Below are 21,630 nucleotides of genomic sequence, written 5' to 3' on the forward strand. Positions count from 1 at the left end.
GGCAAGAATATTGGCATGAGTAGCCATTCCCTCCTCCAGGAGATCTTTCCAACCCAGGGATCGAACCTGGGTCTCCTGCATGGCAGGTAGAGCACAGGGTTGGCCTTGGCATCCATTAATCCTCTGTGTGATCTTCACGGTGCAGTGCTTGAGGGGGTGCAGGCTCTGGATCCAAAGTATCTGGGATCAAAGGGGTCCAAACTTTGTCTGCCACGTGGCCTGTGCAACTCACTGAACCTCTTGGCCTTGGTTTCCTTTTCTTAAAATGAGGGCTATGTTTCTACTTAGCACACTGACTGCTGTGTTTGAAGAACTTAATAAATTGTCAGTATTCTTTTGCTCTTTTGTTCTGAGTCAACAAACACTTGTCTGAGCAATCCAGTGGTGGGTGTTACTGTGATAAACAACATGTAAGGTGTTGCCCAGAAGATGTTCAAAACCTGCTTCAAGGAACCAAAGAAGCTTTTATTTAAATGGAAAACTCTAATGGAGTCTCTAATCAAATACCAGAATGAGAAATTCAGCAGGTTATAAGGACAAGAAAAGTGCTGAGGATGGAGTGATTACTGAGAGGGAGAAGTGGACCACAGGGTGGGACTTAAAGGAACAAAAGTCAAACCAACACATTGACCACACTGCTCTCAGGAGGGGAACAGCATGAGCGAAGGTGAGGAGGAGTGGGAGAAGCCTGGTAGATAGGGCGTGTGTGGGGAGTGACTGCACAGGGTGAGTAATTTAGGAATAAGTTTCTGCTGGGAGGTATTGGGGACAGCCACTTGAAACTTTGGGTTGAATAAACAGACCCAATTTGATGGTCAGTAAGGATCTGCCCAGAGAAGGCAGTAGCAGCCCACTCCAGCACTCTTGCCTGGAAAATCCCATGGACGGAGGAGCCTGGTAGGCTGAAGTCCATGGGGTCACTAAGAGTCGGGCACGACTGAACGACTTCACTTTTGCTTTTCATTTTCATGCATTGGAGAAGGAAATGGCAACCCACTCCAGTATTCTTGCCTGGAGAATCCCAGGGACAGAGGAGCCTAGTAGGCTGCTGTCTATGGGGTCACACAGAGTTGGACATGGCTGAAGCGACTTAGCAGCAGCAGCAAGGATCTGCCCTAGGTTCTTAAACAAGGATATGATGAGATCTGAAGTTATGTGATGACAGTGGTATTTAGGAGACTTGGAGGGAGGTAACAAGGACTAATTCTTTGAGGGTGACGGTGGGACTGGAGAAGAAGGAACAAATTCAAGAGACTCTAAGTGAAAAGTCAGTAGGATTTGGTGGCTGATTCCAGGCTGGAGAAAGACAAGAAGGCAGATGTGGAGCAACAAGGACAGCAGGGCCACTATAACAGAAATGGGGAGGTCAAAGAGCAGCACAGTTTGAGGAGTAAAGCAAGTTTGTGTTTTGCCAGGTTGAGTTTCTGGTGATAAATGGATCGCTGGCAAAGGAGATGTGAAAATCAGGAAAGGAGCTCCGTTAAAGGTCAAAGCAATACACCAGGATGAGAAGCATCAGAACAGTGGCTCCAAGACCAGAATCTCAGGACATGGCCTTGTCTCCAGACAGTCAGGGGTAAAGAACACAAAGGGGAGAAGGAGTCCAAAGGAAGGAGAGAGAGAACATATGCTCTCATGCGGTCCAGCATCTTGACAAAGTGAGCATGATTAACAAGTCCAAGAAGATGAGGCTGGAGGAAGGACTTTCCAGTCTGGCGAGGGTGAATCTAACAGGGTTTCTGGGGCACAGTACAGCGTGTCTCTCACAGGGCGCGTGAAGCAGGGACGGAGGCATCCAGAAAAGAAAATTCCCTCTCTGCTAAAGAAGAGAAGACTAGATGGCCTTGTACTCAAAGGAGAACCGTCTCGCTGTAACTTCTACTCACTGGTCCTGGTTCTTCTAATGAAACAAATCTTCATCCTTCTTCCTCTCGACAAGCCTTCAGATATTCAGAATATGTCATGATCAGCACTTCAGTTCATCTCCTATGGCTTAAATCCTATGGTTCTGCGACTTCTCTGGGTAAGTTTTTAACCGAAGCTTTGGCTTCCCTATCTGATATATGTGAAAGTGAAAAGTCAAAGCATTATTCTCTTAGCCGTGTCCAACTCTTTGTGACCCCGTGCACTGTAGCCCACCAGGATCCTCTGTCCATGGAATTCTCCAGGCAAGAGTACTGGAGTGGGTTGTCATTTCCTTCCCCGGGTGGGGGGGGGGTGTCTTCCTGACTCAGGGATTGAACTCAGGTCTCCTGCATTGCAGGCAGATTCTTTACCGTCTGAGCCACCAGGCAATATATGAGGGGGGTGGTAAATGATAGTGCCCCTCAAAGTAAGATCGTTGTGAGGATTAAATGATGTGATGTGGAATCACTTAGCCCAGCTCTGGCACACAACAAGTACTCAGTTTTTACTGTTATCATGGCTGTATCAGTGATGCCATTAACAGACTCCAGTCCTTTCATCTACTCCTCATATGATACGGTTTCAAATCACTTTACCAGCCTGTTCAGTTACTCTGAGAGTCAGTTTGTCTGGATTCCTTTTAAAGTCTGAAACCCAGTGTTGAGCTAAAGGCGTGGCCTGAGGAGCAAAGAGAAGAGGTTCTAACTGATGCAGCCTAAAATTGCATGAACAGTTCTGGTGGTGACATCACATCTTGTCTTGTCTTCCATATGCAGCTAAAGGCAGACTCCCCCATCTACACTGGACTCCTTCTCATTAAATTTCAGTTATACTTGGCAAAGAGTTCCTGCCTATTAGATGTTTCTAGATCTTGATTCAGTCATCCAGTATAATTGTTCTGCTTCTCAGCTTTCTGTTTCATGCTGTTAAAGACCATAATTAGATTTTTTTGGAATATCTTCTGATGTACCAAGAATAAAACAATTCCAGAGAATATTCCTTAAAGCTCTTTTGTGAAATCCTTCCTAAAGCCAGAATAAGGCCATTTCACTGGGATATCTTCATCTACAAATAACAGAAACCTATTTCTGACTTAAATGGTACATGGAATTAATTGGCTTGTGCGAGTGCCAGGGGGAGGTTTCAGGTTTCAGGTGTGGTGTGATCGGGGCTTCGGCTCTTCCTGCAGTTCTCCCAGCTCTGCCCTTCCTCTGCTTTCACCTGTAATCAGGTTGCAGTCCTAAGGAAAGCAGAGTGGGAAAGGCATTCCCAGGACCCTCCTCTGCAGCCCACGTCTCAGAGCAAAAACAAGGGTCTCTCTTCCCAGTCATTAACAAGTCCCAGCTTTCATGCTGAACCGCCAGAACCAAGCTCTGTAGACAAGCTAACGCCACATCCTGCCTGGGTTACGACTGCCCATCCACACATCAGTCATGTTGGCAACATCTACTTCTGGACCATTTATATTCCAAAGAAAGAAAAGTATATTTCTTTACAGGTCTTCTAAAATTCACATTTTTGCTATAATTCAGACAATTCTTCCCATTACTACGACTAAGGTTCTTTAGGCAAGGGTCAACAAACTTTTTCTTAAAGAGCCAGACAGTATGTATTTTATAATTTGTGGGTCAGGTGGCAAAAGAGAGACTATTATATAGATACTCCTGTGACCATTTAAAATGTAATGATTTTTGAATGTAGGGAAAAATTTTTTCCGCTCAAGGGCTGTAAAAAATATAAACAAAACAGGTGGTTGGCCAGATCTGGCTCTAGGGCTATAGTTTGTTGACTCCTTCTTTGGAGTAATAACTAAAAAAGATATTAAGAAGTAGATAAGTGGGAGGATTTGGAATTAGGGGGGAAATAAGCTTTTTCCATTTGGGAAATAATTACATGTGAAAATGGAGAAGAAAATTTTAACAGATACACATGATAAAAAGAAAATTTAGCAAATTTTGAGCTAACATTTTCCTGGCCCTAAGAAGACGATTTTCATTTTTAGAACTAGACTCAAGCTGTATAGATTCAAGTCAGGCAGTAAACATCTTAGGCTCCGCAGTCATGGAGTCTCTGTCACAACTACTCAGTTCTGGGGCTGCCAGAGACAGTAGATAAATGAATGGGCATGGCTGTGTTCCAATAAAACTTTATTGACAAAAACAAGTAGGCTGGATTTGGCCCATGGGGCTTAGTTTGCTAGCCCCTGCTCTGCAGTCTCTTTGATTTTTTGACTGCAGTTCAAGAATGCCACCACCAAAAGGTGTTGGTCCCTGTATCATGTCTTCGTAGCCTGGAACCCCAGACACATAGTTCCCAGATACTAGCACTCTTATCTTAATAACTAACACTAAAATTGAATTCTTCATAAATGGTTATACAGAAACAGTGAAATTAAAGAATATGATTTTAGAGGAAAGGTCATAAGATCAAAATTTTGAGAAGATCCTCCAAGGTTACCATAGCTTTGCATTGGTGGTCCAAGATTTAAAATATACATTTTCAGAGACTATGCATATAGATACTCTTGCACCTTTTTCAGTAATCACTAACTGGTTATGATTGTCCAGTTGCTCAGATGCTTCCAACTCTTTGTGACCCCATGGACTATATATAGCCTGCCAGGCTCCTCTGTCCATGGGATTCTCCAGGCAAGAATACTGGAGTGGGTTGTCATCTCCTTCTCCAGGGGATCTTGCCAACCCAGAGGCAAGCCTGTGTCTTCTGCATTGCAGGTGGATTCTTTACCAGAACCTTCAGGGAAACCCAAGTGGTTATTACTCAAGCCCTGTATGTAGAAAGTTGATTAGACAGTGCTTTGTAACTAATCACATTAGCTTAACTTAGGCTTAAATTCCCTTATTTAAAAGTCCACAGTTCCTTGCTCCCCATCACCTTTTACAGCTCCAGTTTCAAGGGGTCTCACATGAAGAGCCCTGTAGCTTCTCACTATGGCAGCAACGAGTACATCAGCACAGCGGAGAGTTGCTGGCATTCACCCTGTTCCACAGTGTTTCTGAGGAAATGATTCCACATGGTTTTGACGATCTGCTCTCCATTTCCATGTCCCAGTGGGCTGCTCCAGCTCACACATTATCATCTTCCCAGTGGAACGGCTACAACTGCTCTTCCCTCTCCAACTGCCCTTCATGCAGCTGCCAGCATCACTCCCCTGGAAACCTCTCAGGGCTCCATGTACTAGTCTGCAGCATCAGGACCCATGTGTCCACTACAACAAGCCACCTGCCTTTCTCTGAACTCACCAAGTCAAATCCCCTCGTGGCTTATGCTGCTCCTGTAGCAAAGAACACAGAACCTTCCCACCCCTCTTTTGAAAATCATCCTCAAGGGGCATCCCAAACCCCACAGACGCCAGGAGACCTTCCCTGATCTCCAAGTCAGAGGTAGGTTCTCGCACCTCTAAACTCCCAAGGCACTTTTTTTTTCAGTTCTTTCACTCTTCTAGCATTAATCATTGAACAGTGCTTCTGAAACTTTCATGTGTATTAGAACACTTGAATACCTTATAAAATACAGATTCTAATTCAGCAGGTCTGAGATCCTGCACTTCTAACAAGCTTCCAGATGATGCAGATGCTGCTGGTCCAAGAACTGCACTTGAGCATCAGAGCCTGACATGTCAGATAGGTCCTCATGGATGGGGATTATTTGTGTATCTCCCAACCCCACTAGTCCAGGGCTTTGCTTATCATGAAATCCCTGTCAAATAGATGCTGTCAAAGAAGGTGGGATTCCACAAAATCATTCTGATCACGTCTGTCTTTTCCAAAGGAAACAGTTTCTCAGTCACATTTACTTAATTTCTTAAAAGAATAATGACTTCATTATGTTTGGAAAAAATGATATATTTATTATTTTTAAGGCTGGGCAATATAAGAAGTACAAAGAAGATTTGGAAAATCATCTAGGACTCCACCACCCAGAAATAAATAGTTAATATATGGCAAACATCATTCTAGACATATTCTGCATATATTCAGATGAAAAGACAAAAGAATGAAAGAACAGAAGGGTGACTTGGGGGAAAGGGCAGGTAAAAGATACATATAAATGGGATTTGACACACAAATGGTGTCTGTGTCAACGTAATTAAAAGTATAAAGTATGGATTTCACTTCAATATGACAGAGAAACAGAAACTGAGGTGAAACTGAAGGAACTGTAGAGCTTCAGATGAATGGGTCTTCACAAGAGATATTAGTTTCTAAAAGGTCTCTCTAAAGTTAAGGAAAGAAAGAATAAAAAGCATTAGGATGCTGAAATCACTCCTTTAACTACATATTTCAATTTCAGACTGCAGCTACTGACACAGCTATTCACTCATACTTTCTCCCAGGTACCAGTTTTGGTTATTTATGCTAATATTACAATTGTCAAGGTTTCTGTTCCATACCATCACTTTCAGAGTTGTTTAGTTTTAATTCAATATGAAAACAAAGTCAATACTCACCATAGATAATTTTATGATAGCTTCCTCGTTTTTCAGTTCTGAATTTTGACTCATCATTTTGTTGTCAAAGAGTTCTCAAGAGAGTGCATGACTACCCTAGTCCCCTAATCCATTCACAATGAAAATGTCTCTCTGTTGCCTTTTAAGTGAAGGACAACGTGGCTGGAACTCAGGACTCCATAGGCCTTACTCCACTGTCTTCCAGCACTGAGAGAAACTCTAATAAAGCCAGAGGCAGCCAGCCTTTTTCTCCTTCTACGGGACTGTCATGTTCAGCCTGATCGCCATAGGCCGCCTTCTTACATTTACCCACTCAATCAGCAATTACTAATGGAGTATGTACTACGTACTGGGCACTGTACTAGTGCTGAACACTGATAGAAATGTCTTAGTGTGGATTATTCCATGTCAAATTTTGTTGGGACATGACGCGTCCTTTTGAGCTTCGGATTTGAATCTCTGTTTCAGAATGGTATCTTCTATTACCTCAATATTTTTCTTGTTCCCATCTCTTCCATTCTCAGTGGGTTGTTGTGAATATCAAATGAGTTAATATATGTAAATCACTGGGAAGAGTCAAAGTAAGATGGGGGAAGGGAAGAGAACTCTCCCCTTCAGGAATACAAGTGCCATGCCTCTCATTTCTATCTCAGTCTCTCTAATCATTTTCCTATTTTCTCATTCACTCCTCTATGTTTGATTTCCTCTAGCTTAACCACCATATCTGACTGCATTTTCAGCTGTTTTTACTTCTGATGTGGCTTTCCTCTCCATGTTTATACATTTTTCTTTCATTTCTTTTTTAAGAACTGTGAGTGTACTCTCTCTCTTCATGAGATCAAGGACTTAAAATCTCTAATTTGCATTCTTACAAGCCAACGGAGAGCTCTTTTCCCTTTTGTAAAACTCTGCTTATTCTTGGAGGGCAGTTCCTTTTGCGATCCATTTCCTTCATCTGTCTTTTGTTATGTTCATTACAAAGTTATGCTGGGGTTCCATGTTCACTTTTGTCCTAGTGTTATTTATCTTGAAACAGAGCCATGGATTTGTTGAAGAATGAAAACAGTCCATGCAGGGTGAGAACTGGGGTGCTCTGTAGCCTCAACTTTTCCCTGAATGTCTATCTGAAAAGTCTGTCCTTTTTCTCAACCTGCAGCGTGTGTTCCCTTAGCTTGTACAGAATGTAGCAGGTTTCATGACTCACAGAAAAGCCCCTTTACCGGCTGGGTTCCTTAGGTTCTAATCTATCAAACTCCCTCCCACATAAACACACACACACACAACTGGCTGGATCACAGGAAATGAGGAGAGCGTGTCACTCTCAGCTCCATTTCCCCTGTGCTGCTTCACACTTCAGCTCTCTGCACTTTGGCGACGCCGCACGGCTTGTGGGATCCTAGTTTTCTGACCAGGGACTGAAGCAGGACTCTGAGCAGGGAAAGCATGCAGCCCTAACCACTGGACCACCAGGGGGCTCCCCACACTCTGGCTCCTGAGTGAGGCCTTGACTGTGGCTTCCCCATTTCTCCTGTGGCTTGCTCACATCCTTACATCTCTTTTCTCTAGCTAAAGACTACTGGATACATCTTTCTTAATGGAGAGATTCACTTTTAGTGAAATTTGTTTCTTGCTTTGTCTCTATTTCACAGAGTCTAAGTTAACAAGACTCTTGGTTGCCATATTCCAAGCAACAAAAAACTAAAGTACCATAAGCTGTTCCTGTCAAAATAAATAAAGGAAGGAAGAAAGATAAGGAAAGAAGAGAAAGAAGAAGGAAGGAAAGAAAGAAGAAAGGAAACAAGGGCCAGAGAGAAAAAAAAACATATTGTCGATGTGGTGGCCTCATGCACAGCTGGATTTAGGGGCTTATATGTCATCCTTGAACTTGGTCACTGTCTCCATTTCTTGGCTCTGCTTGTTTACACGTCACTTCCCGTCTGTCACCCTCCACAGGCAATGAGATAGCCACTGTTGGCTCCAAGACTATGTCATTCTTTATGGCCTGTGAACCTTGAGAAAGAACACTTTCCCCAAAGGCTTTGGCAGAAGTCCCAGGGAAGGATTCAACTGGCCTGGCATAGATCACGTGCCCACCTCCGAACCAACTACTCTCATTCCACAGCTTTTCGTGGTGAGTGCTGGGAGGAGACAGGGGTGAAAGGAGCACAGCTTATAGATTAGAAAACTGAGCCCTTGGAAGTGTTCAGAGGCTTGTCCAAGAACACAGAGCTGAGGACTTCCCTGATGGTGCAGTGGCTAAGACTCTGACCTCCCAATGCAGGGGGGCCAGGTTCAATCCCTGGTCAGGGAACTAGATCCCATGTGCTTCAACTAAGAGTTCCCATGCCGCAGCTAAAGAACTGGCGTGCTGCAATGACAACTTGGCACAGCCAAGTAAATAAATTTTAAAAAAAATGTTTTTTTAAAAAGATCATACAGCTGAATCAAGTGGCTGAGAGAGAACTGATTCTGAACCCACAGATTCTGACCCCCAAAGAGTTCTTAACCCTCCACAAGTAACTGCTCTTGGACTTTCCTCCAAAAAATCACATTTCCAAACCACAAGAAGTTGAACAATATTTACATAGAAATTCTTAGAAGGTTTTTAAAAGCTGATGTATGAAAGGGTTCATCAGATAGAACCACTGGATAGATGGAGATACACACACACACTTATATATTTTGAAGAAAGCTACTTTCAAAACATATAGTAATATAAAGCAAGAAAAGATGGAGTGTTGCTGATTGCAGGCCTGCCAAACTTGGAATCCTCGCATGGACACACAGGCTGTCGCTGATTGGCACATGGTTTGAAGATGACAGTTCAGTGAGGGCTGGAGAGTGCTTTTCTCGCCTGGAAAGTTAAACAGTGCCCACTTCCCCACCCCCAACCTTGTTTGCAAAGACGCCTTGTCTAGCAAGTTCTTCTTCCATCACAACCAACATAAACTCCAGTCCATCCCAGGTCTGAGTTTGTTCTAAACTGAGGGTTTCCCTAAAATCAACATGGTTTCACTGAATTAAGCTACTCCTTTCTCTCGCTAGGCCATGAAGCACCGGCATGAAGGTGGAAGCTCCCACGCCAGATCAGCAGCAAAGACCCTGTGCGGAGCCTGACCTCCCTTCCTCCGCCCTCTCCTTCTCAGCCCTCAACCCCCTGTCAGCTCCAGTTATGCAATCCCTTTTCTCCCTTTTCCAGCCAGCTCAGCTCACTGACAAGAGTCTTCATTTCCCACTTTCTGGTCTAAACATGAAAACATGTTAATTGAGGGTAGGGCTTTAGCATCAAGACTGGGAATACTCCACTGCACAGCAAAGATCATTTCTTGGAATTATTTGCTTAAATGTTTACCAGAAACAACCATCAAGTGTTCCAGATTGATTCACGAATGCAATTAATGAAAGAACTGCTAAGAGTTTCCATTTTCTGGTTTGTTTTAATTCTACTGTATAAAAAACAATTTTTTTTGGCACCACCTCAACAAAAATCCCATCCAATGATTAAAGGGGGTAAAGATTCATAAAGCCAAAATGTTACTGGAAATTAAACCTGCCAGGGTGTATGACAAATCCAGGGCAGACACAATTCACTGAACAATGCAAAAGACATCCTAACAAAGCAAAAAGAAAGCAACCAGTGCTGCTGCCCAGCACCTCCTAATTCTGGACCATCAGGAAGAAGTGCCACCAGTCCCTAACTGATTTCTCCTCTGCTGTGTGTGAGATAAAAATATGTAACTGAAAATGCCTTTGCTGTCCCAGACTGAGGAATAAATACTGAACCCTTGCTAGATTATTCCACAACATTTGAAGGCTTGCAAAAGAAGAAAAGAAAAACAGCTCTTGTCTGGTTTTTCCTAGTCAACTTTAATTACTGTAAGGATGGGTGCAGCAAGATAAATGTTTCCGTTTCAGTTCAGTGCTGAAAGAAACACAAGTTCTCCTGCTGCCTTTTATGTTTAAGCTCTGAGGTTCTCAGCCTATTCTCATTCACCAACTGGAAAAGACTTGTTGCATGCAATGGCCAGTTTGATGTTTCATGCTCAACTCCCAAAGTCCCAATTTGAAGTCCTTCTCTTCCACTTAAGGAGACATTTCATTTTTCCTTTAATTTAAAAAAATGTTCTGAATGCAAAGCAACATTACAAGGACTACTAGGTTGCCTAATATAAAGTCTGTGTGTGCAACGCTCTTCGGGCTATGTCAGCAGACAAGGTCAGTTCAGCTAAACTAACTAACTGCCAAGCAGCCAGTAGGGGTGGAGGCAGTTCTAAGCACACGGCATGTGTGCAAGCCAAAGTCAGACCCGAATCTAAAGTAAGGGCAACAAGCACTTGGTCTTAAAATGGCCCATGGAATTTAATCTTGTTAAGCAAATCCTAACTGGGCAGTTGTTCACAATGACCCAATGGAAAAATCATAGAAAAATATCTCTGAGTGACCCTGTCCAGTTCAAGACCTCCTGCCTATCTTAGCACCACTACTGGCTGGGACACCACTGCTGGCTGGGACTGGAAACCACAGCCTGCTCTCTTTCCCACCCTGGTTCCCCAGTTATTCAAGGCGTCCTTAGGAAAACACCGGTATAAGAATTCACAAAGTGAACATTTCTCTACAAATCCTTAATATGGTAGGAAAATTGCTAGAAAACCATATCTAGGAACATGGTGTGAACTTAGGGGTTCTTACACAGGTAGTGGGTGGTGAAGGGGTCAACACAGACTGCGGTGGGAAAAAAAAGCCTTCTCCAGGAATGTGGTAGGAAACAGAGTAACTCCCAATCGTTCATTTTATGAGGGATTAGTAGCGAGGTATTACAGATAAGAGGAATCCACAGGACTCTCCTGTTTTAACTTTAGTTTGCAAAATAAATATTTTAATCCAAGTTTCTACTGGAAAATAAGATAAATCAAGTTTGGTGGAGTCCACAAGCGTGAACTAACCTAAAGGGAGGTAGTGAGAAATTCCAGGCCAGGCAAGAATCCCACATAACACAAACAGTATGATCAGTCATCACTCAAGGGCTGGCTGGAACAGCCCAAATAAAGCAGAGACTTTAGTCTGACAGCCCTATCAAAGCGGCATTTTGGCAGGTACGAATAAATGTTTTCCTGAGGAGTAAACAGGGAGATGTAGAATCAACCCCATTCAGCCCTGAGAAGAAGTCTCTCCTACTCATGCATCATAAATTTAAAATTTGTTTATAGAAAAGGGGAAAATGCAAATCAATCATCTACATAACAGAGAGAACAAACTGGTAAATGACACGGTTGCTCTGACCTGGAAATTAAGTGAAAAGAATACTGACCCTCCACGTCCGAGATGAAATGGCAAGGACGTCGCCCCTTTAAACATTTCTTGCTCCGTGATTTTACTGAAGTCTCCACCATATGTTAGCTGAAGTGGGTGACTCTTTAAGTTGCCAGTGGCCTTCGATTCTGTTAAGTAAATCCCATTTATTTTCACCACAGAGTCCCTTGTCATAACTGTTTCTTCGGATACCACTCTCTTTGCTGTAATAACCAAGGAAATGTTTTGTCAAAGCATTTATTTTAGGATTCACTGTCTTTCAATGTTTTTGTAATCCAAGAATTTATACAATTAAAAAATTATATATTACTTATAATTGAGTCTGGAATTGTACGGACAAAACCTCGCTGAAAAGCTTTACTTAATAACAGTATATCAATATTGGTTCATCTAGTGTAACAAAAGCATTCCACTAAGGCAAGATGTTAAATAATAGGGGAAATGAGATGGAGGGTGTGGGAATTCTCTGTATTTCCTATTCACTTTGGCTATAAAATAAAACCTAAAACTGCTCTAAAAAAGAAGATCTATTCATAAAAAAAATCTCCCTGAATGCATACAAGACCTCATCACTAATTCAGGCATGACATCATCAATTCAGCAGGTAAAAATTAATAGATCTTAGCTCTATTAGCTTAGAGTTCTGTTGTTGTTCAGTTGTTCCGTGTCCGACTCTTTGTGGCCCCATGGATTGCAGTATGCCAGGCTTTCCCTGTCTTTCACTGTAGGCAAATACTCAAATTTAGGTTTATGAACTACCTAGTCCACATAAATACCTCTGTGTCCCACAGCAATGCTTCTTCCTGGATTTGATCATGCTGGAACATTTTCATTCAGAAATATCAAGTGCTTTCTTGATGTCAGGCACTGTCCTAAGCACTTGGGGTGCGTTAGTGACAGAGCAAAGATCCCTGCCCTCACAGAGCTTACATCCTTACAGTACACCTGTTTATACAACAGACAATAAGTAACAGACCATAATAAGTGACGTATATAAGAGGGTAGGTGCTATGGGAAAAAGCAAAAGCAGAAATGTGAAGAAGGGGAGGAGGGGATTGGGATTGGGAATGGGAGCAGGGAGCAAATTTTAACAGGTGGGCATGGTAGGCAAACCCTAACTGGAGGGGAGGCACTGAGTTGTCAGATGATGAGGGGCTGTGTGTCCAGCGGAGGGACCTGGAGGTGCAGACACCCAAAGGCAGGAGTGTGTCTGGGGCCCTCAGGGGACAGCATAAGTGGCGTGTGTGCCAGGGTGGGGAGGAGAAAGCTGGTCAGAGGAGCAGGAGCTGGCTCGTAGGGGCCCAGCAGACCATTTCCCAACAAGGATAGAGGAGGGCACCTGAACACTTGGAAGGCTTTCTCAAGAGAAATAAAAGTTGCAAAAAAAAAAAAGACATCCAGTCTCTGAACTGAAACATCTACTGTGTTTACAGTGGCAAGATCCTTAGATTTAAAATATAACACTGTTTCTTCCTCAGCAAATTGACATTAGGAATAGCTGACCCCTGATGCTGCTACTCAACTCTAGTTCCGGATAACATATGTTTTTCAGAGGGGCAAGGAGGATGAGCTATTTCTCATACAGAAGTAGTTTTGCAAGCTTTTCCAAAATGACTCAAGGTTTCCTTTTCTGTGCTTGAACCATCAAACCAATAAAACGCAACAATAACAAAACCACCTCGTCTGCTCCTCTGACTAAGCTCTGTGCTTTCAAAACACTGAATTTTACAGCAGAGAGGAACTTTAAAGATTGGCTAGTCTAGCCTTCATTTTTCAGATGAGAAAACTGAGAACCCAAAAAGGTGATCAGTCCAAGGTCACAGAGCAGGTTTGAGGAGAGCTAGGATGTATGGCAGGGAGAGGGCAGGCTTGGCATTCTATCAGACTTGGGGTCAGGTACAGGCTGTGGGATGCAGGCATTATTATTCATGGAACCCAAGAATCTGGATTGCTAGTCCAGGGTTCTCTCCATAGCACCACACATCCTTAAACATCTTGAGGACTGAATTACAAAGCGCATACTTCGTTTCAGATTACAAAGCATTTTTAGCCTGTCCCTATATTTTAGTATTCGTTTCTTTCACTTGTTCGCTCCATAAATATTTATGAAGCACACGCTGCCATGTGCCAGATGCTCAGTGGCTGGTAGTCTAGGGGTGAAGTGAGAAGTCCCAGCCGCTATGCAGCTTCTGTTCTAGAGGGGGAAACGCAACCCTACTTGAAGACGGAGGAGCGGTAGCCTCTGTTTTCACAGTCGAGGAGGCGGAGGTCAGTTGGCACGACAGCAAAGAGCAGCCGGGGCTCACTCTTAATTCCACCATTCGACCAAGCCTGAGTGAGGAAGCTCGGGTCCCTCCGGCAAATACATGCAGCATGCTGTACTCATTTAGTAGTAGATCATAGGTACATTTCAGAAGGATTCAACAATCAGTAGCCTTACCATGAAAACAGGAACTGTCCTGTTCCAGGATATTTCTTTGGCACTTACTGCAGACTACACCCTGTTTCAGGCTCCTGGGCTTCAAACAGAGAAACCCCCTTTTCCACTCAGTCTAGTAGGGGAAAACAGAGAGGCAGATCTGTCCAGAGAGAGATGCAGAGAGTGTGGTCTGCGCCAGGTAAGGAGGAGTGCACGGAGAGTCCTGAGGGGCTGGAGTTGCTCAGGGAAAGATTACAGAGAAGGTGGAGCCTGAAAAGCATTCCAAAGGGTTAGCAGAAGCCCCACCCCCAAACAAAAAGAAAGTTCTGAGATGAAGGAGCAAAGATCTAGGATGAGAGCTGGCTTCAAGTGGGTTCAAGCTGGACCGTCAAGCTGGGGCCCAGGCTTACAAGGGCCTCACACTTGGCTTAATGCTTTGCTGTTGCCATTGTGAAATTCTAAAGGATTTTTGAACAAAGAGCTCCACATTTTCATTTTTCTCTGGGTCCAACAAATTATATAGCAGAGCCTGCATGAAGCTCAAAACAGCAGGATGGGTAAAGGGAACGGCAAGGGTTCCATACTGCTGGTGCACGGACCAGGGGCGGGGAGCGGGTGGGCAGGCAAAAGAGAGGACTGAGAAGGGCCTGGAATGTGAGGCTGGGGCAGAGCTGTGCCCACTGGAGGGTGAAGACTTCACCCGTGAACCACGCGTCAGTCGACTGCAGCCCCACCAAACCTGGCCTGCCACCTGCAACTATGTAGCCTGCAAGCTAAGAGTGGCTTTTATGTTTGGATGATTGATCCAAAAAAAAATCAAAAGAACAGTATTTTGTAACACGTGAAAATTATATGAAACTTCAAATTTCACTCGTCAGTCTACAGTTGCTTTCCCACTGCATTGGCAGAGTTGAGAAGGTTGACCAGAAGATTCCGAGGCCTGCAAGGTTTAAAATATTCACTTGTTGGCCCTTCACAGAAAAGTTTGCCAACTTCTGTGCTAGGCCACTGGTTCCCAAAGACACAGTCCATAGCCAGGCAGGTCTGGGAAACGCTGGGCTAAAGTAAAACTAAACAGACGACTTCACCAGATGGTCTTCCCCATCCTGTAATTGCTCACGTGCACTGCAATGGAGCACGGGACCTTTACTCCAAGGAAAAGTTGCATTTTTGCCAAGAGTGTTCCCTGGAACTCAGTTTGGCAACCACTCCTTTAGACACAGCAAGGGCTCTCTGAAGGGTTTTCAGCAAGAAGATGAAGCAATCCGATTTTTATTTGCTTCCTGACCTCTTGTTCCTTATGGCACATTGAGGGAAAGTCATCATTTTTCCCCAGTCCACCAGGATAGAAGGACAAGGCTGCTGCTCACAGCCATGTCTGGGTGGGCGCTCAGTGTGATCAGGCTCTGACACCTCCAAGGGCCGAGGGCTCCAATGCTGACCCACCTGCAACCCCCTAGCAAGCTGAAGGTGGAGCAAGACAGGAGGGCTAGAGCACCAGGGATAGGGTGAGAGGTGATAAACGTGGCATGGCGTCAGTGGGATGGAGAACACAGGCTCCGGGGACATTCAGGAAGCCCATGCAGGACACCTGTCTGGGATGGCTAAGATACAAGGGCTGTGAGAAGGTGGAACCTGCTCGGAGGTCTCCATCTAGCTGGAATAACCGGAGTGACACGGTCACCTTCAGCCAAAACCTCTATCTGAACAGAAGAGATTACACTGCTGGCCCCATGAACATGACTATACACATCTCCTCTCTTTTTCCTCAATCAGGAATTCCAAACCCGCCACCACACCCCCAACTCTGCTGGGGGAGTTGTCAGCTACTAACGACTTCATACCAGGGGAAGGGACACACCCTCTGGCCCTGTCTGCACAGCAGCCTTTACAGCCTGTTTCCCAACAAAAGATACCTTTCCTTAAACAATAGGGATTCTGAGACAAGCCCGGGGAGCTCCTGTACAAAGGACAGGGAGTCCAAGCCTGGAGCGTTAGAACACTTTTTAAAATTGGGTGATGTCCTTTCAAAAAGACAATGACTTTCTACTGCCATTGTTTCCCAGGCGCTGACACAGACCTCAGGGTTGGTGGGAATGGTGAAGGGGGCAACTGCCCAGAGGGTGGATGGAAGAACCCAGACAGAGACACGCTTCAGCCAGTAGGGAAATATCCACCTCTCCTGGTACCTTCACACTATATGGGAACAGCTCAGCAAGCAGCCCGGTTTTCAAGTGGGAGCCACCAAGAGTTAAATGTGTGTGGCGTTTGGGCTCAGAAGCAAAAACATCACATAAACAACAGCTCTGCCCTCCTGTTTATGGGAAGTGGACCCGTTCCTATCTGAGTCTGACCTCACTCCGCACCGTGTGGCTGCCGGAGCCCATCCCCTCTTGACTTGGCTCCCATAAGTACCAACCCTTTCTGATGTAATTGGTCTGATGGGGGCCTTGGTGGAGTAACATCTGAAAAGCTCCTTGGTGACTCTAAAAGTGCAGCGACTATTGAGAAACAGAAGCCCAATGATGTCTCTCCCTTGCTTAAATCCTGTCTTGGCCTCTCACTGCAGCAAGGATAAAGCCCTGGCCACGTCCTCCCACTGGCCTGGCCCCGAATGGCTCAGGGACCTCAGTTCCCTCCCCCGTCTGGCCACACAGGCCTCGGGGTCCACCAGCCAAACTTGTGCCCCCTCCTCCAGCCTCACTGCCCCTTCAGCCTGGGCAATGTGCTCACAGATTTCTACCTGGCCGTCTTCTTACCGTTATTCACATTTCAACTCAGACACCACCTCTCCAGGGACACCTTCCAGAGCTGACAATTCCTTCTGCCAGTCACTCATCTCCCCTTTGAGGCCCAGACTCTGTTGGCCTAAACTGTTACCTGGCAGCTAGTAGGTGCTCAATAAATAGCCAGATGCCTATTAGAAAAGAAACAAATGGGGACCACGAGGTAACGCAGAATGCCTAATTACACACTTCTTACAGCATCTAGCAGTGGCCCGCACACCCTGTGCTCCTGCCTTTCCCTTTCTCCCTGATTCTATTTCTTCAGCTGCATCAGGGACCATAGGGACCAGACAGGAAAGTGAGTGCAGTGCGCTGGGGAGACCCGGGAACTGCAGATCACACACCAGGCTGATGGGGGTGAGGGCTACTTGCATAAACAGTCATGCATCTAGAGAGCTCAGTGAGATCTTCTACATTTATGCTGGCGACTAGTTTGAGAAAAGGCTTATGTGTCAAACAAGTAGGATGCTTAGGGAGTGGCTTCTACTGTAACTTCTGGGATTATCTGCAGAGTGTCTCCTCTCTGTGAGTGTAAACCTGCCCGCTCTTCATCAATCCTTGTCGATGGAAGGATGGCTGGTTCTGTCAGGCCCAGCTAAAGTGGATTTTCGACTTTCAGGGAATGTATAATTTGGTGTAATTTTAGTAATGAGAAATGTATAATATGGTGTAAGCATGATGTATAGTAAATTTATAATATGATACTGAACACACATATGAGGATGAGCTGAAATCCTTAAAGACATACTAATGTTCACTGTCTGCCATGTGCTCTGATATTTCCCATTCTATTTTATCCTACTTTATACTGTTTTAAATGCTCGTGTGATCCACTAAATTGATGGTCATCCCACTAATGGAGCATTTGCTACAGTCTGAAAAACTCTTAGTGTGCTCTGGACAAGGGGTGATTCCAATTACCGGGACATTCCTTAGAATCTGAGGTTTTTAGCTTCTCTGTTTACAGGTTTAAGACACCTGCCAACATTTCTGGGGCTGTAGGAAAAGTCCCATTCAAATTGTGCTTCTAGTTTTCACAGGGGATCAGAAAGGTATTTTCATGAGTGTACATTATATAAATCTTGACTATGCCTAATGAAATGAACAACTTTTGGAATTCTAATTTAGAAATTACTTCCAATGTAGGTGAACTCATTCACTAAAAAAACACTTATCCTAAGATTCTTTTTCTACCAAGTAACATTAAAAAAAAAAAACCTAATATTTTGGTATTCTTCATAAACACCCAGAAAAATATATGAATAATGTTTCTTAACCAGCTTTTGCATGATACTAAGTCTTAGTTAACATAAAAAATCATATAAACATAGTTCCTGTGTGTAAATTCAAGAAACACGCTTGCCCCCAGGTTTTAAAGTATATTACATTTTAAAGGTTTTAAAGACCTTACACTGAGTGGGAAGAAGGGTCCTGGCTGGCAGAAGAGCTCCCTGGGAGGCCGCTCTGAATAAACGCGCCCGGGCACTGCTTATTCTTCTAATCTTCGCGGGGTCCACTGGGGGTTTAGGAAAGGAAAGGCAGAAATCTTCCACTGTGTCAGGAGATGCTGGAGCTTTCGGTTTCTGGAAAGAGATTTTTTTAAATGACTGGCATGAGTTTCTGTCTTGAATGCGACTCACCACCCAGAGCTGACCCTGACACTTCCAGAGGAGTGCACGGTTTCCGGCAGGGCTTCTTCCCAGCCCCTGATGCTAGATCTCAGTGCATCAGGTATATGACACTTTTTCATTGCTTTTGTCAGTTATATTGTATTAAATACTCTACTGTCCTGCTTGGTATATTAAAAAAAACGTTTACCCATGCCAGCAAACAAATCTGATTAAGAGACTATAAAATACGGTATAGTACATTTAACCTACTTTGTAAATCTGTGTTCGATCTGATTCAGTTCAGAAAACACGTACTGGGCAACCAAGAACTATGTGGAATATAAATATGACCTTTATATATTTTAGACTACACAAAAGTAGTTTCTAATAATATAAAAGTTTTTAAAATAATTTAGGCTAATAAATCATAAAAGAGCAAGCAGTAGTCTTGGACTTACAATATGTGTTATTTTCTACATCTTAAAAATTCTAAACATCTATATAGTAAAAGCTATGGTTTTTCCAGTAGTCACGTACGGATGTGAAAGTTGGACCATAAAGAAGATTGAAAACCAAAGAATTGATGCTTTTGAATTGTGGTTCTGGAGAAGAGAAGTCCCTTGGACAGCAAGGAGACCAAACCAGTCAATCCTAAAGGAAATCAACCCTGAATATTCACTGGAAGGACTGATGCTGAAGCTCCAATACCTTGGTCGCCTGATGCAAAGACCCATCTCACTGGAAAAGACTCTGATGCTGGGAAAGCCTGAGGGCAGGAGGAGAAGGGGGCAAGAGAGGATGAGATGGTTAGATGGCATCACCGACTCAATGGACATGAGTTTGAGCAAACTCAAAGAGATGGTGAAGGACAGGGAAGCACGGCATGCTGCAGTCTATGGGGTTGCAAAGAGTCGGACACGACTGAGTGACTGAACAGCAACAACCACTAGAAAAGGGACATTAGGGGCAAAATCCCAGTTCCCTAAAGACCTGCACCAATCACTACGCCACCCAGAGCACCTTCGGCTCTAACCTCCAGATGGCAGTGACCTCTGACCCAACCTGGGGCCACAACCTCACAGAGGCCTGGACTCCCACTTTTAGTGCTGCCTGGTGGTCCCTCCTTCCTCCCACTCTATCTGGATTATCTGTCTATGAAAGAGCAATCTTACGGCAGCAAATGCTTCCAGCTCTCTAGTCAAAACTAATTAAGTTAAAGTTCCTGAAATCACTTACATAATAAATAAAGTGACTCTCAATCCAACAGATTAATCAACAAATTCTTTTTAAAAATCCAGTGTGAAGTTCAAGTCAGATAATTTGAAAAACGGGTGAGCTCATTTATGACACACCATTTCAAACACTGGTTTTCTCATATACATTAATAGGATAGACATCTTAATCAGAGTTCTCTTAAGAAGTTCCTTATTTCAATAATGAAGACTTTTTCAAAAAATTTTTTACATCCTTCTGTTCATTTGCAACCGTAATTGGTTCATAAACCAGACCCCCCCCCTTAAAAAAATCAGTTTTATGACTATAGAGATGCATTCTTCTAAACATAGGTAGAAAAAACAAATAATCAGCATAATAGGCAGGATGAGTCACTGACTGGGATCAAACCCACTTACTAGTTATGTGAACTTGGGCAGGCCATATACTTCTATGAGCTTGCCCATCTATCAAGTAGAGTCAGTAGCCCCTTTTTGCAGGGATGCTCAAGTATAGACAAGTCCTGTTATGGAGGCTTGAGAAATGCTGGCTCCCTCCCTATGTAAGCTGCTCACCCTTTATGTGTGTACCATATTTAGTTCCAAGTTACTTTTAAGTCTCAAAAGCTAAGGCCATAGACCTTGATGCAACCTTGCTAGAAAACAGATCCTGAATCCAGAGGGGTCTATTTTGAAGGAGACAACACTCACCTGTCTGTATAAATTATGTTATATTTAACAGTCCCTTCACTTTTTAGCCTCCTTAATTTGCTGCAAATAATTCATAAGGATGTGACTTAAATCATGAAACTAATAGTAACAACAAATCTAAGAGTATGATATAGGAAAATAAGTGCTTTACATGTAATTATGAAAGATGAAATACATAAGGATAATCTCAATACTGAATGTCAATTCAAGGTTTTCTTATCTCAAAATGTCTGTGCTCTGCAGGTGCCTTGAATCTGAAACAAAGATTGAGAAGTCTGTAAAATAGTAGTGCAGATAAAGTAAATGGCTGATTTTACAGATTCTTCAACTATTGGAAATGTTTGGGGGTACTAAATAAAAGATCTTATAAAACAGAAAATATGGTTTTACAACGTGAATTTCTACCCAAAAAGAATAATCTAATTATATCTGGATGGCAAGATAAGTCCCTTTAACTGCTCCTTGATAAAAGGCATCATTTTCCTAGTGAAAAATTAGCCATTGTTTGTATAATAAAACTTAGTTCCATTTCACTACTGACCCTTTACTAAATTATTCATCCCATTTAAACATATATCTCTCTGGACTACTTAAAATATAAACTGATATGTGTGAAGCATTTGTAATTCTCCAAGGGAAAATGAAACAAGCCACCAGTTTCTATCACACCAGGTTCTACAAAATGTCCTTTCACCTTGTGGAGCAAAATGGCTGTTTTGAAGCACAACAGTAAAATTTTTTCTTGTAAAATTCACTTTATTTTAGAGTACAGAGAATGCTGCAAGTGGGTTTAAATCTTCACTTAAAAACTCCACTTCCCTCAAGTTCTGTGCCAAGATACTAGCCAGTGATGGGGGTATAACCAAAATACTGGGAAAGTCAGATTTTAAGCTCTGTCCTGGATGAGAAAATTGCTAGAGTCCCTGAAGACCGAAAGACTACTGTCATACAACACAATCAAAGAGGACAAAACTGTCTAGGACACATAAGGCATCTGGCTGGCCTTGACTCTCACCCAAGCATGGGGGCAAGGGAGCTTTAACTACGTTCTGACCTAGCTCCTCCAGATTATCAGCTGGGAAGGTGAAGTCCCAGTCTACATGAAGACTAGAAAAGGGGCTCCAAGATCTCCAACCTCAGGAAGTCATCATGATTTCATTTGCACAGCCACGGCACCCGCACGTGCATACCCCACCCACCCCCAACCCCT

The 21,630-nt window shown here is 43.5% G+C and overlaps 1 protein-coding gene across 4 annotated transcripts in view; it reads right to left on the reverse strand.

Annotated features, from left to right (window-relative positions):
* ARMC2 (armadillo repeat containing 2) overlaps positions 1–21,630 on the reverse strand; it is a 216,837-nt gene that overhangs the window by 181,032 nt on the left and 14,175 nt on the right. For 3 of the 4 annotated variants that reach the window (XM_027972389.3, XM_004011223.6, XM_012182651.4), the window contains exons 4-5: positions 18,300–18,471; positions 11,682–11,886 (exon numbers count right to left, since the gene is read on the reverse strand). In XM_027972389.3, the coding sequence (XP_027828190.1) occupies positions 11,682–11,886; positions 18,300–18,471 (377 nt within the window). Of the gene's footprint in view, positions 1–11,681; positions 11,887–18,299; positions 18,472–19,206; positions 19,265–21,630 lie in introns of all 4 variants that reach the window. The other variant, XM_060419506.1, reaches the window with a different exon arrangement.

The sequence above is a fragment of the Ovis aries genome, chromosome 8 (assembly GCF_016772045.2).
Source record: "Ovis aries strain OAR_USU_Benz2616 breed Rambouillet chromosome 8, ARS-UI_Ramb_v3.0, whole genome shotgun sequence".
Taxonomy (NCBI): Eukaryota; Metazoa; Chordata; class Mammalia; order Artiodactyla; family Bovidae; genus Ovis; species Ovis aries.